The sequence below is a fragment of the Lutjanus erythropterus genome, chromosome 6 (genome assembly GCF_056507025.1).
Source record: "Lutjanus erythropterus isolate fLutEry1 chromosome 6, fLutEry1.hap2, whole genome shotgun sequence".
Lineage (NCBI taxonomy): Eukaryota > Metazoa > Chordata > Actinopteri > Lutjaniformes > Lutjanidae > Lutjanus > Lutjanus erythropterus.
In genome coordinates, this window is record NC_139322.1 from 227,501 (window position 1) to 242,500 (window position 15,000).

Below are 15,000 nucleotides of genomic sequence, written 5' to 3' on the forward strand. Positions count from 1 at the left end.
ACCAAAATTAACCTTCTGATATCTTCACATCTCACTTAGGAGTAAAAGGGAACCTTTAAGCTTGACAGAAATTGTGATTTGATTTATATCGTGATATATATCGATATCGACAGATAGGAAAAAAATGATCGTGATAAGATTTTTTTCCATATCGCCCAATAAAACCTCTCTGAATTTGAATTTGATTCACTTACTGGATTTATTCTGAGCTTTCGACCACGTCTCCTGGTCTTCATGTGATCATGTGACCATGAATGAGGTTTATTTTGACAAATTATTTTCATGTTCTTTTTATCGACTGTTCAGTTTATTTTCTTTAAGTAAGATTTCACAGATTAACTGGTGAGCAGGAAGTGACACGGGGTCCTTAGGGTATAACTGACCCTTTTCATGCCTGATTAAATCTGTCAACTCCAGACAAACTTGTGTTAGATACCAAATGTTAGCATGTCCAGCTAACCAGCTAACTAGCTGAAGTAGTGTTAGCTCCAGACAAACTTGCACAGACGTACGCTCCAAAATAAGATTTCCTGATATTTTATGGAACAAACAACTAAACAATTAGTGGGAAAATGATTAATTGATCACTAGTTGTGGCGTACGTCTGTGTGCTCCACCTGTTTTTTAATTTATGGAAGATTAAACTAAAGCAGACCTAAAGCAGGACGGCAAATTAATATTGTTGTTTATCAGAATCATATTGTGATGATACAGTCTCATTATGTCTCTGCACATTTTAACTAAATGATTCAGTGTCCTGCAGACGTACGGAGACACTTTCTGCTCTGAATGAGACAGAAAAACATGACTGAGTCCTTTAAACATCATTTGATTCATTCAGAAGTGATTTTATAGTCCAGGTTTTTAAAATCTATAATCAGTTTCTCTACTGAATTTAATGAAAATGGTTTCTATCATGTCATTTCATTTGCTCCAACAAAAGTCTGAATTTCAAATAAACTGTGAGGTTTATTTTCTATATTGTAATAAAACTCTTTCATTTTCTCACTTTTTAAAATTTTGAGCCAAAAAATCCAAATTGCTTCTCTTTGTCTTATTTGATAAATGAAAATTATATTTTCAGGTTTGGAGCAAAAACATTGTCACCACTTTCACTATTAAATCCTGCAATGAAGAGAATGATCAGCTGATCGTGGATCAATATTTGCTGAGTGCGTTGACACATGATCAGGTTTCAGATCTGTGTAAACATCAGATCCTGGTTTCAGAGACGGAACAGACACAGAATCAAGACTCTGAGGGAACCGACCTGAGAACCTCACACACCTCATCCCTCCATCCCTTCATGACTTCCTCACTTTTCAACAGGGTTTAAATGGTGTTTATGTGAAAATACGATTCATAAACAGTCACTGTAGTGTTTATAACATCACGCAGCTGACAACACTTTGTGTCTAATATTAAGCTTTTTAGACAAATCTCACTAAGTTTAAATACTTATGCACATAGATCAATGAATATATAGGAAATAAATGCCCTTAATCTATAGTTTCTTACTAAAGAACCTGATGACACTTGTTGCCATGGATACCAACACATCATTTGTCTAAACAGAAATCATTTACACCCGTATCACGAGGCTAATAAACTGCTTTTATAGTTAGAAGTCATGTCAAAATAAAGCTATGCGGCAATATTTGCATTATTCTATATCCAGTTACATTTAGTTAATTACTAACAAGGCTATAGATCAGAAATAAACTCCAAATTATTTCTTTTATAGCTCCAAATAATTCTCCTGTTGCTTTCTTTCCCCATTTTAATAAATTAATTAAAAGTACAGAACTATTACCCACAAAATGTACTTAAAGTATCAAGAGTAAAAGAACTCATAGTATTGATAAATTGTAATATAATTACTGATGTATTTATGTGCAGCTGATCTGAGCTGCTGATTGTATCAACAAAAGATTAGCTAAACTTGAATACATGATCTATTGTTATTGTTATTATTATTATTATTATTATTATTATTATATGCGAGTTAACAGCATACAGTTATGATGTAAAGTAACTAAAGCTGTCAAATAAAAGTAACTAGTGGAGTAAAAAGTTCAGATTTAGGTGAGTTACATGAGAGACATATAAAGTAAATATTTAAAGTAGTACTAAACTTTAAGTGACGTCATTATGAATGAGACTCACAGTATTTGAGTGTTTGATCTCCGACAGCTTCAGCTTCAGTCTGACCGTTAGCTTCTGTCCTCCGGGAAGCGGCTAACAGCTAACAGCTAACAGCGCTAACACTGTAAAAACTGTAAAAACTGAGCCGTTAAACTACAGTTTGGTCCCGGTACCGACACCGAGCAGCGCACACACACACAACCGACAGCTGCTAACGGACAGAAGCTAACGGAGCTATGCTAACTGAAGCTAAGTGGAGCTAAGTGAAGCTAACCGCGGCTAACAGAGGAGGAACTTTGTTGTTCTGATCTGAGACATGAAAACAGGTCAAAGTTTAACGGTCCAATCAGCGTCAGATCTGATCCCAGATCAGCCACAGAAACACTTCAAATGTTCTTCTGCACACACGTGATCTTTACGTGATGTTTTAACATGTTTAATAAGTTGAACGTGTCCGACAGCAACACAAAGTTCTGCATCTGTTTACCTGAGAGGAGGATCGCGTCCCAATACTGACTACACACACGTCCTTATCTCCTTCCCTACAGAGCATCCTACCTTCCTCACTTCCTCACCATCATCCTTCGTTTTCCTCCTCTTCTTCTTCGTTTGTTCCTCTTCTCTCACACATGCTGTCCTCCTACAAAGACACCTTTCTGTCTCCTAAACTTCAGTCAGCTGAGGCTCATTTAAAGTTAGCATTAGCATTAGCTGTGAAGCTGTTACAGACTGAGCTGTATCAAAACAACTGACATGTCAGTTTGTTTGTATTTCACCTGTTGGCAGATTACTTTACTTTAATACCTGTTAAAAGTTAAGTCAGTAACTTGATTAGCTACTTTGTTACTTTTGGATTACATCAATACCAAATACTGAAACTTTAATCTGAAATAATGTTTTATGTTTGTTGTAGTTTTATTAATTGTTTGTCATTTGTTATGTGAGAATGAAAGTTTATATTAATGACAGTAATTATGTGAATTAAAATGTTTTTTGATTGGTAACATTATGATTTTATGATAAATTTCACTATAAACATTGTGAATTCACACTTTACTATCAAATGTCAGTAAACTGACAGAAACGGATTCTGTTTTTACCCACAATTCATCAGCAGCATCAAAACCAACAGTCCAAAATTGTCTCAGTGGTCTGTGTAGTTATTTTGGGGTCATATCACTCAGCTCTTTGCTGTTCCTTTAATAATTCTCTGACAAAGTTTTATTTATGTAGACGTACGTGAATGGGAAGCAGTGAAGATAAATCTTTATTTAAAAACAGGATGTTTACAGTGTGTCCATCATTTATTTACAGGAAGTTTGTTCATTTTCAACATCAAACAGCAGAATTCAGATTTCAGAGTGAAAAACGTACAAATGAGCAAAGAGTTTAAAAAGATAGAAAATGATTTTTTTTTTTTTAACAGCTGAAAGTTTAGAAAAGAAAGAAACACCGACTGTACAGAGTGCACCTGAATGCATCACGGCTGTGACGTCACACTGACACAGACTGTCCACAGCTGGACAACAGCTGGACCTGAAAGGATATGCAGAACAACACCAACAGATCCTCAGAACAAATGCAATACAGTACTGCTCAGTATTGCAGTACTCGAGTACTGCAGTGTACTCTGAACAGTTACTGTGAGGACACTGTGTCCTCTGTGTGTGTAATGACTCATTCTGTCCGTTCTTAACCGAGTCTGATTAAATGAAATTAAAATGAAAAGGTGAAGCGCAGCTGTTTGTTTTGTGAAATCGTCTGATGTCAGTTTGTTTGGTTCTTCAGGTTCAAATAAACCTGATTAAAGGTCAAAGGTGACAGATTGTTGCTCGTCTCTTTTTCTCAGCTCTTCTCTGTTTTAAACATCTGTTAATGTAGTTTTCTGACGCCAGCTGCTGTTTGTGAACGCAGCTCGATGTTCTTGCACGTGTCGCAGCTGAGGGCGTTTGGACGTGATGAGACAGAGATCAGATTTTTTAGATTTATTGAAATTTTATTTATTTTCAGAATTTCCCTCTTATTTCCTTTTTAAAACAATTTATTTTCAGTATTTGAAGAAGTCGTGTCTCAGTTGAACAGTGATGAACTACTGAACTAGTCTGGGTCGGTTATGTTTTGGGCATGAGGAATGTGATTGGTCAGGGTGAGGGTAAGAATATCAGGGTGAGCCAATCAGAGCCAGAGGAAGGCGGGACATGACTTCAACATTCTGGGTAAAAAAAAAAAAAATCACACCCAGGACGACGTTCAGATGTTCGAACATCAACAGTAACAACCTCATCAGTCCTCCATACAGCAGAGAATAAAGCAGTGCATGCTGGGATTGTTTCTGCTCCTCTGAAGCTGCGATCACATGATGCTGCTGCAGCCAATCATAAATCAGGAAGTCAAACAACGTAATTCAGATGAAAACAACGTTTGCTCTTCATCTTTTCTGCAGCTGCTCTTACAAACCGCAGACTGTTGCAGCAGGATGAAGATGATTGGAACAAACTACATCCTGTTAAGATGGCGCCTTTCATTTTGACTCTTGCTTATGTGCTTGTCACAAAGGATTGTGGGTAAGAAGAGCCAGAAAAGCGTTCTGACTTCCACACTGTGTGGAACACGTAACTGGATGCAGGAGAACATCATGGTATTTAAACAGTGTGGAACAAACAGAATCCTTCAGCAGCAGTTAGACGTCCCTGTATTGATCTGTCAATCGATCAATCAGCAGCAGTTACCAATCGTGTGACTTGACCTTTGGAGGTGGGCGGAGCTTTTAATCAGCATAAACACAAACAGAGAAACAAAATCCATGAACATGTGAAGCAAATAGTTTTAAAGTTCTGTGACTGATCACATGATGTAAAACTCACCTGATGGACTCATTGATCAGGCAGCTAAACATCCCATAATATGTTCATGTCTGATGTTTCACTGTCTGTTAACAGTGAAACATCAGCTCAGACTCTTCGTCATGTGTCTGACTGAGGTGTGTGAGTCATGTGACTGCGGGGAAACGAGGTCAGACTGTTTGACCTGATTTAAACACAAACAGTAAAAAACAGACTGAGAGGTTTTGGTTCAGTTTGAACATTATCAATAAATACTGACGACACTGCTGATGTCATGTTGTTCAAACGTTGTTCAAACGTTGTTCAAACGTTGTTCAAACGTTGCATTTCATTCATGTTCAGTTCAGTCTTATAAAAGTGTGAAGCTCCATTCAGTCGATCAATAAGCCGATCGATCAGCTGTGTGACGTCATCGTCTGATTGTCGCTGCAAAACGATTTTCATCCTGAAACGCTGAAGAAGGTCGGAGACTCCACGGTCCTCTTATTGCTCTCACACTGACAGCAGGTTCCTCTGTTCTCATGTTCTCATGTTCTCCTCAGGACAAAGATTTGTTCTCATGTTCAAACAGAACAGTTCAACCTTCAACACGTCAGTCACTGACTGTAAATAAAGATGGATGACAGGACGGCTCTTAGGCCCCGCCCCCACCGTGTTAGCAGATGGGACATGGACCAAACGTCAAATAAACGTTTTTATAACAACATGTACAACTCTGATTCCAAAAAGTGCAAATATAAACAGAACCCAATGATTTGCAAAGACTTTCTGATGATCATCTGAATCAGAACAAAGATCAGATATTTATTGATCAGACTGATCAACTTTAATGTTTGTAGTAAATCTGCAGTCATTGTGTTTCATGTTTCTCTCTGTGATCCATCATCTTTTCTTCTGACACTCAGTCAGTTTGTGAACTGAGACACTAACTGTTGAAGTTTTAAAGGTCAATTCTGTCTCATTCTTTCTTCATATTCGTCTTCAGCTGATCAACAGTCCACAGTCTCTGTTGTCCTGTTTTGTCCTTCATGATGCACCACACATTTTCAATGGGAGACACGTCTGGACTGCAGGTCCAGGTCTGGACTGCAGGTCCAGGTCAGTCTAGGACCTGAACTCTTTTACTATGAAGACACGCTGTTGGAACACGTCCACAACGTGTCTCAGCATCGTCTCTCTGAAATAATCAGGGACGTCTGTGAAGAAGACGTGAGGGACGGCAGCATGTGTCTCTCCAACACCTGTATGAACCTGTCAGCATTAATGAGACCTTCACAGATGTGACAGTTATAAAACAACAATAAAGTTTATCAGTTTGAACATTAAATATCTTTGTTTTGAATTTTTTTTGCTAATCTTTTCATTCTCTTTTTATTTATGTCCCACTTTTTTTGGAATCAGGGTTATTATGTTCCAGTGTTCATGTTTCTCATCGGTTTGGATTTAATTAGTTATCTGAAGAAATACGGAGGTTTCACATCATGATTGACAGCTGAGATCTGTGTGGGAGGGGCCTCGATACCATGGCTCCACCCCCAATCACTACTCTGACTCTGAGTGAATCATGAGAACAAGATGGCAGCACTCGTATCAGAGGTTTTGGACTAATGTTGTTCAGAGGGAGGAAGAGAAGACACTGCAGCCATCTTTGTTTACAGTCATAGTTTGGACTTCATAGATTCATTCAGTGTCTCGTTAGCAAAGCTGCTCCTGAGCAGCAGTTAGACTGGTGTTACTGGTGTTACTGGTGTTACTGGTTCTTCACTGAGTTCTTCTGGTTTAGGAGTCCTAGATCAGAGTGACTGTTCGTGTTTCTGTTGTTTTTACAGATGGATCAACCTGCAGCAGCTGTTTGACTTAGTGCAGAGACGTCGAGTTGAAGAATACCTGAAGAGTCTCACCTGACAGACTCACCTGAGGATCAAACAGGTCACCTGATCAGATCAGTTTATGAAAAGTTCATCTTTAATCTGCTGGTCTGTTGGACTGAGCTGGTGATGTCAGCTGGTGATTGGTTAGAAGTCCTCCTCCTCCTCATCATCATCATCATCGTCGCCATCATCAAAAGTTCATATAAAACCTGTTTCAGTCCTGATTGTCTGATGAAGATTAAAGATGAAGACGTCGTCGTGGAAACATTAAAAACATCCAACACCAGTAAAAAAAAAAAACAGTTTGGACTGGAAATGTTTAACATGTCAGCAGTGGGTTTTACCCAGAATCCCTTTGGGGTTTCAGACTCAGAGGAGTCTGTTTAGACATCGATATCATAGAACTGACCCTTCGCTAAGCCCCTCCCCTGAACAGAAACTGTCCAATCATAGCTTAGTAACTGTAACTAGGCAGCACAGACCCGTCATGTTGAAGCGCTGACGTCTTTCAGGAACCTAAAACATGTGACCTGTTTTGACCCCTGTCTTCATCTGCTCTAACTTAAGCTGCTAGCGTTAGCATGTCTCGCTAACTAGCTTACTAGCTGCAGTAGCATTAGCGCCAGACAAACGTTGTGTTAGCTTCACTGCATCTGTTCCCAGGGGTCACACGGGGATCAGTTCTGTGGTGGTTTGAGGAGCGGCTCATGGGTTAGCTTAGCGCTGATCCTGCCTCTCTTGCTGTTGCGATGGCGGTCCAGCTGGTTCTGACTGGGTGACCATCTCAAGGTTCACTGCACTAATCTGATCCTTGTGCTTCCTTTTCCCACATTAATGTTTCTGTCCTCTGTTGTGTACGTGTCGTATTTCACCGTCCGGCCAGAATTAGCTGAAACATAGCTTTAGCTTCAGCTTGTTAGCATTACTGTTTTATCATGTACACAACAGTTCAGTAACTTCCACAGGTTTCACTGAGCAAACATTAAAAACTCCGCTGGGGGCTCTCAACGGGTTTTTAGCATTAGCATTAGCTCACATTAGCCAGCCACACTTGCTGGAGAGAGATGTTATTTTAGCTAACAGAATCCACACTTGTCAGCAGGAAGTGAGAAGCTGCTTCAGTTTTCTTCTCTGTGGAATCAAAGACGTTCAGTCGCTGTAAACTTCAGGCGTAGCAACAGTAACTAGGGAGGGCAGCGCTTAGTGAAGGATCAATTTATTTCCATCCCTGATCAAAACAACAGGGTCTGACCCTGGTCCTGGTCCAGAGGAGGGTCAGCTGGTTGACCTGGGTCTGACCTGAGGAGGCGGGGCTTGGTGTCACACCTGGTTCTGACTGACGTCATCGCCCTGAGCTCAGACTGCAGCGACATCATCATCCTCTGTGTGACATTGTGGTGGGCGGGGTTTCAGCTGTTTATCCCAGAAGCCAACCTGGGATTGGTCGGTGTATGTGTGTTTATCCATCTGCGTCCTCATTGGTCAGACCAGAGTTCCAGGGGACGGCTGGTCCAGGGTCAGGTCCTGTTTCTGAGGAGGGAACGATTCGTGGTAGAGTGAGCTGTCCACAGACCTGAGAGAGGAAGGGAGAGAGAGTCAGTTACAGGAGCTCAGGTGTTCGCCAGGTCACTCTGAAGACCCACCTCTCCAAAAGTGAGAACTGATGTGTCTCGTCTGACGTTTGCATCAGCTGATGGTCCTGAGGAAAGAACCAGCAGTGTTTTATCTACATGTTTCTGTTTGTTTGTTTAATATTATTATTATTCATTTATTTCTTAAAGAAAATATTGTCCTTTTGGTCAGTCTATATAATGACTGAATGGTGCAAATTGTGATATTAATGTTTTGTGTATAAATTTGAATGGGTAAGATAACGTGATTATTAACAATAATTTACATCAGTTTGGCAAAGTTTTACAGCCGACAGCAATCTGAACGGCGACACAGACCGAGGAGGTGAAGAGGACAGACAGCGTCTGTAGTGACAGACGGTTCATAGAGGAGACGAGTGTTTAGTCTGCAGTGTAGTTCAGACACGTCACTGATAAACCACAAAGGACTCGTGATCAAAAACCGTTTTTATATCACTTCACATTCACACTCCGTCCTCGTTCTCTCTGCTGTGACACTGATCACACTGGGTTTTTTTTTTGAAGATAACTTTGTTGGGTTTCTAACACCTGGTTTCAGGTGGTGCTGCCGCTCTGCCAAGACACACTTCTCACATTCATCCTTTCATTCTGCAGCCGCAGAAACAAAACTTTGCCCCAATTTGACCCAGAAACAAAATGTAAAGTTGAAGTGGAGGCGTCATGGCAGCTTGTTGTTTTAGTGACCGTCTGGACATTTCAAATATTAAGTGTGCTTGAAAACACACACATCAGATGTTTTCAGTGCGTTTAGGTCTGGAACGTTTCCATAACGTTCCCAAAACATTCTAATAACCACTCAGAGCAATGTTTTTAAAGGAACCTTCCCAGAACATTCCACTAACCAGAGCTTTCTGGGAAGGTGACCAGAATGTTAGTTTTCATCAATAAAAACTTTCTCCTGTACGACTTAAAACATTTTAAGGGGTAACCTTCCTTTAATGTTCAACTAACATTCTCAGAACATTCTTGAAACTTTACTATATTGTTAGTTTTATGTAAGACAAACTTTCAATTTTCACATTGAGGGAACATTGAGGGGAAAAGGTTTGGCTAATCTTCCTAGAACGTTCTGAGAACTTAATGGTTCTCTGTTGGGGATGTTAAGGGGAAACATTCAGCCGACCTTTCTGGAACACTCTGAGAACCACAGTTTTATGTAAAAAGAGCTTGCCATCTTACCATTTTGGGAACGTTCAAGTAACCTTCCTGGAACGTATAACTGACCTTCCTAGAACGTTCTGAGAACTTAACAATAGCATTAGTTTTACATGTGACCGTTCAGGTGAGCTGACTCATACCTGCCGTGCAGCGGCTGTCCATGAAATGTGGCTGAATGCGGCAGCGTCTGTTTGTGGTGATGATTCATCTCCGTCTGATAGGTCGACTGCTGGACGACACCACCATGAGTCCTCCGTCTGCCCTGTGGGGCTCCGCCTCCTCCGGCCTGACCTTTGACCCCTGTGTTGACCTTTCCATTGGCCTGGTGCTGCTGGGTAGAACCTATTGTGTTCCTCAAGTACCAGTCCCTCAGACCTGTCCACACACACACACACACAAACACACACACACACACACACACACACACACACACACACACACACACACACACACACACACACACACACACACACACAAACACACACACACGTTAAAAACATCAGAGCTTCAGCTTAGCTTCAGTTAGCTGTTACAGCAGACTCTGGTGTTTTACAGCAGACTCTGGTGTTTTACCACAGACTCTGGTGTTTTATGACAGACTCTGGTGTTTTACAGCAGACTCTGGTGTTTTACCACAGACTCTGGTGTTTTATGACAGACTCTGGTGTTTTACAGCAGACTCTGGTGTTTTACCACAGACTCTGGTGTTTTACAGCAGACTCTGGTGTTTTACCACAGACTCTGGTGTTTTATGACAGACTCTGGTGTTTTACAGCAGACTCTGGTGTTTTACCACAGACTCTGGTGTTTTATGACAGACTCTGGTGTTTTATGACAGACTCTGGTGTTTTACCACAGACTCTGGTGTTTTACCACAGACTCTGGTGTTTTACCGCAGACTCTGGTGTTTTACCACAGACTCTGGTGTTTTACCGCAGCTGTCCTCCGTCTCCTCGCAGTCTCTTGTTGTATTAAAGCTCCTTTGATCACAGACGGGTTTTAAATTCACCCCCATGTCCGGCGCTGTCTGTCTGTCGTACCCAGATCACTCTGAGTCACTCAGAAATTTGAGATTCATATTTAACATTTGACTGTTAAACTTTTAAAAGCCAGACTGCTCAGATCTGTCAGTAACTCGACTTGTTGCTTGATGTCTGCTGTTTGTGAAAATTGATCGTAATGACCTGATGACATAAAGTCATTAAATATTAATAAAATATCCTCAGAACGTGTTTGGATCGGGTTAGTCATCCACAGTTTCTGTTTCTGATGTGAAACGAGGACACTGAATGCAGCCTCTGTCAGCTCTGGCATGTTTTTTGGTTTGAAGGTCAGCAGGTACAGAACAGTGTTCACTGATTGGCTCCTGTGTGACGGTTAATGAGCAGGTGGCCACACAGAGTCTTTGGTCTGGGAATAAAATGTCTCTATCTGATAATCAGCAGGTCAACATTTGTAAAATATGTTCAGGTCTTCAGGTCCAGTTAGTTGTTGGTGTCTGTCCTCAGTTTACTGTCCTGTCCTTCTGTTTCTGTGTAGTTTAAACAAACTAAACTTTCCAGGTGAGTGTCATTGTGTTCGAGTACCAGCAGGTGGCGTCACCTCCTCACTGCAACTCAGACAGAGTTTCTACTGCAGTGACCCACTTTCATCTGCACTACATTAAACATTCAGCAGATTTTATCTCCACAGATTCACATCAGAGTAGCTCATCTTTAAATCTGACCCAGCATCATGGGACAAGAGGGGGCCACATCTGGTCTGAGGCCCACAGGGGGCCAACAGGGGAAGTACAGGGGACCTACAGGTGACCTACGGGTGGTCTATGGGGGCCTACAGGGACACACAGGAACTACTGTGTGTTCTACTCAGAACCTATAGTTTTGTTTCTGAACTTAACAAAAATGTACAGAACTACAGTAAAATGAAGATGGTACAGGGTTATGGTTACAATGTGGTGACATATGTATATATCGATATATTTAGTATATACATGATTGAAGTACTGGTCAGACCTGTGTATTTCTGAACATCGCCCCCTGTTGACCTGTTTTTGTTTGTGTTTACGTGCGACAGACAACAGTGGATCTGAAGCTTACTGGTCTTTAAAGTGAACAATAACAGTGATCTTGTGACATCATCACCTTGGTGGTGTTCACTTCGTTTTGGCGGTGACGATCAAAAATCAGTCACTTCTTGTAGTTCAACATGTTTCCAGCTGCTGGCCGGCTGTCAACCACTCAGCATCCAGGAAACAGTGTAATCTAACAGGAAGTGGGAGGAGCTTACCTTCCAGGGCAAGCGCCTTGTGGAGGCTCCTGGTGGCCTCCTCCAGCTGTGCGTCCGGCGCCGGGGGCAGCTGTGGTGGTCGGGGGGGCAACAGGTGGGGGTGGGGGTCTGGCTGGATGGCAGACAGAGGAGGATTATGGGTATCGGTGCTCTGCTGCACCGGAAGGAAGGGCCCACATGACTTGGTGCGGGTCACTTTGATTCGCCGCTGGTCGCCCGGGTGACCACGGCAGGTGGGTGGGGCTCCCGTGGGTTGCTGGGAGGAGTATCCATTGTAGACTGCCTGGTGGTGCGATGTGATTGGCTGCCTGCTGTTGGACTGCTGTCGCTGCAGCTGCTGCTGTTTCCCCCACACATAGTCCAGCAGGACGTCGCTGTATGCTGCCCCTCTTCCTCCTCCTCTTCCTCGCCCCGCCCCTCCCCCCTCACTGACACCATTGTTTGTCCTTGTCCGTCCGTCCGTCAGCGTCTCTGAGCTCCTGTTGGTTCTGGACGCTGGCAGGCCATTTACCCACAATCCCTCCTCCTCCTGTGGGGGGTTGATGCGCTCCAGGAGCCCGTCTGAGCTGTTACTGTGACGAGCGGCGTTACTCCTGACCCCGCCCTCCCCGGCTGGATCAGAGGGGCCGGACGAGGAGGAGGAGTCTTGAGAGCGAGGGGGAGGAGGGGGAGGATGGAGAGGTAGGGGAGGGGGGTGGGAGGGAGGCAGGGGGAGGGGCCTGTGGGTCTGAAGAGTCTCTGAATGGTCGGTCCTGAAAGACAAGTTGGACAGAACGAGGTCAGGTTTCTGCAGTCGACAACGTTAGCTAACTGTGAGCTAACAGTTAGCATCAGTTAGAGACAAGGTCAGTGTGCGTTTGTACCTGTTGTGTACTGAGTTCTTCCTGGTTTTGTTCTGGTAGAAAACTTCCACTGGAGAACCAGCAGAGACCAGTGGGGGGCGACACTGAGACACACCGTCCTCTGACAGACAGATATACAATTATGTTATTATTGTAATAAGTTATTTGGTGTTTGTTAAGAGCCAATCACTGAGCAGTTAGCAGCCACAGTACAACATATTGGTGACCATATAATACAACAGACTGTATTGTAAGATATCAATAACAAATAATTTGGAAAAATAAATTAATTATAAATGATTATAATATAGAATCTGTCTCTGATTATCTCAATATGAAAGCACTAGTTCAAATCCAGTTTAGTCCAGTTCAGCTTCTATTTTGGTAGTTCTGTCCATCATTTCCTGTGCAGTGACACATTGTTACTTTGACCTGCAGAGAATGTTGTTTTTAAGTGATGTCATTGTGATGCCAGAACCCAGATGTTAAATTAAAGGAGCAATCTGTAGCAAGTGCACTGGTCAGAATGAGTCCTGCACACAGTGAGTTAAAGCCACAGACTGTAAATTAAACCGGTTGACACACACTGCAGGAACACGGCAGGAACACTGCAGGAAGACAGCAGGAGCACTGCAGGAACACTGCAGAAACACAGCAGGAGCACTACAGGAACATTGCAGGAGCACTGCAAAAACACTACAGGAACACAGCAGGAAGACAGCAGGAGCACTGCAGAAACACTACAGGAGCAGTGCAGGAACACTGCAGGAACACAGCAGGAGCACTGCAGAAACAATACAGGAACACAGCAGGAAGACAGCAGGAGCACTGCAGGAGCACTGCAGAAACAGAGCAGGAACACTGCAGGAACACAGCGGGAGCACTGCAAAAACAGAGCAGGAAGACTGCAGGAATACAGCAGGAGCACTGCAGAAACAGAGCAGGAACACTGCAGGAACACAGCAGGAGCACTGCAGAAACAGAGCAGGAACACTGCAGGAACAAAGCAGGAGCACTGCAAAAACACTACAGGAACACTGCAGGAACACAGCAGGAGCACTGCAGAAACAGAGCAGGAACACTGCAGGAACATAGCAGGAGCACTGCAGGAACACAGCAGGAGCACTGCAGAAACACTACAGGAAGACTGCAGGAACACAGCAAGAGCACTGCAGAAACACTGCAGGAACACTGCAGGAACACAGCAGGAGCACTGCAGAAACAGAGCAGGAACACTGCAGGAACATAGCAGGAGCACTGCAAAAACACTACAGGAGCACTGCAGGAACACAGCAGGAGCACTGCAGAAACACTGCAGGAACACTGCAGGAACACAGCAGGAGCACTGCAGAAACAGAGCAGGAACACTGCAGGAACATAGCAGGAGCACTGCAAAAACACTACAGGAGCACTGCAGGAACACAGCAGGAGCACTGCAGAAACACTGCAGGAACACTGCAGGAACACAGCAGGAGCACTGCAGAAACAGAGCAGGAACACTGCAGGAACATAGCAGGAGCACTGCAAAAACAATATAGGAACACTGCAGGAACACAGCAGGAGCACTGCAGAAACACTGCAGGAACACAGCAGGAGCACTGCAGAAACAGAGCAGGAGCACTGCAGGAACACTGCAGGAACACTGCAGGAACACAGCAGGAACACCTCAGTATTGTAAATTTACACTAACAAATAATCAGTTGATCAACTGTTTACAACTCTGTCAGTTTTTTTTGTATTGTTGTTGTTTTATTTTATTTTTAAATTTTTGTTCTCAGTACAGGCATGTTATTCATTATACAGTTGCACTCAAAATGATTGTAATAGTAGGGCTCCATCTTTTAACAAAGATACATAGATATCCCAAATCCTTTGGATCCACAGATAATATGTAGGAGATTCAGCCCTTAACCAGTTGGTTTTAATACATTTTAAAGCTGCAGTTAATGAGATTTGCAATAAATAATTTGCAGCTCTGCCCCAGTAGGGCAGTTCCTGGGTCTTGAGGGATGTCAACATGAAATACCTCCCTTAGGGCTCAATAGAGCTCCTCCCAGAATTCTTGTAATTTAGAGCAGAATACGTGGAGATGGTTACCCATATATTCACCTTCATTCCTCTGGCACGTTACTGTATGTTGGGCTCATCTCTGCGGTTATTTGTGGTGTCAGAAAGTATCTAGCTATTACTTTCCATTTGA

General features: G+C 42.7%; 2 protein-coding genes across 6 annotated transcripts in view; both read right to left on the reverse strand.

Annotated features, from left to right (window-relative positions):
* The window catches only part of abcd1 (ATP-binding cassette, sub-family D (ALD), member 1), a 21,736-nt gene extending 18,910 nt beyond the window's left edge, over positions 1-2,826 (reverse strand). The window contains exon 1 of one of the 3 annotated variants that reach the window (XM_084720103.1): positions 2,713-2,826. The gene's annotated coding sequence lies outside the window, so the exon portion shown is untranslated. The other 2 variants (XM_084720102.1, XM_084720100.1) reach the window with 2 other exon arrangements.
* Positions 2,827-8,059: 5,233 nt separating this feature from the next.
* ccdc120a (coiled-coil domain containing 120a) overlaps positions 8,060-15,000 on the reverse strand; it is a 39,642-nt gene continuing 32,701 nt past the window's right edge. For all 3 annotated transcript variants that reach the window (XM_084720105.1, XM_084720106.1, XM_084720104.1), the window contains 4 exons: positions 12,822-12,921; positions 11,959-12,710; positions 9,810-10,044; positions 8,060-8,432 (listed from right to left, as the gene is read on the reverse strand). In XM_084720105.1, the coding sequence (XP_084576231.1) occupies positions 8,342-8,432; positions 9,810-10,044; positions 11,959-12,710; positions 12,822-12,921 (1,178 nt within the window). In that variant the 3' untranslated portion in view covers positions 8,060-8,341. The remainder of the gene's footprint in view (positions 8,433-9,809; positions 10,045-11,958; positions 12,711-12,821; positions 12,922-15,000) is intronic.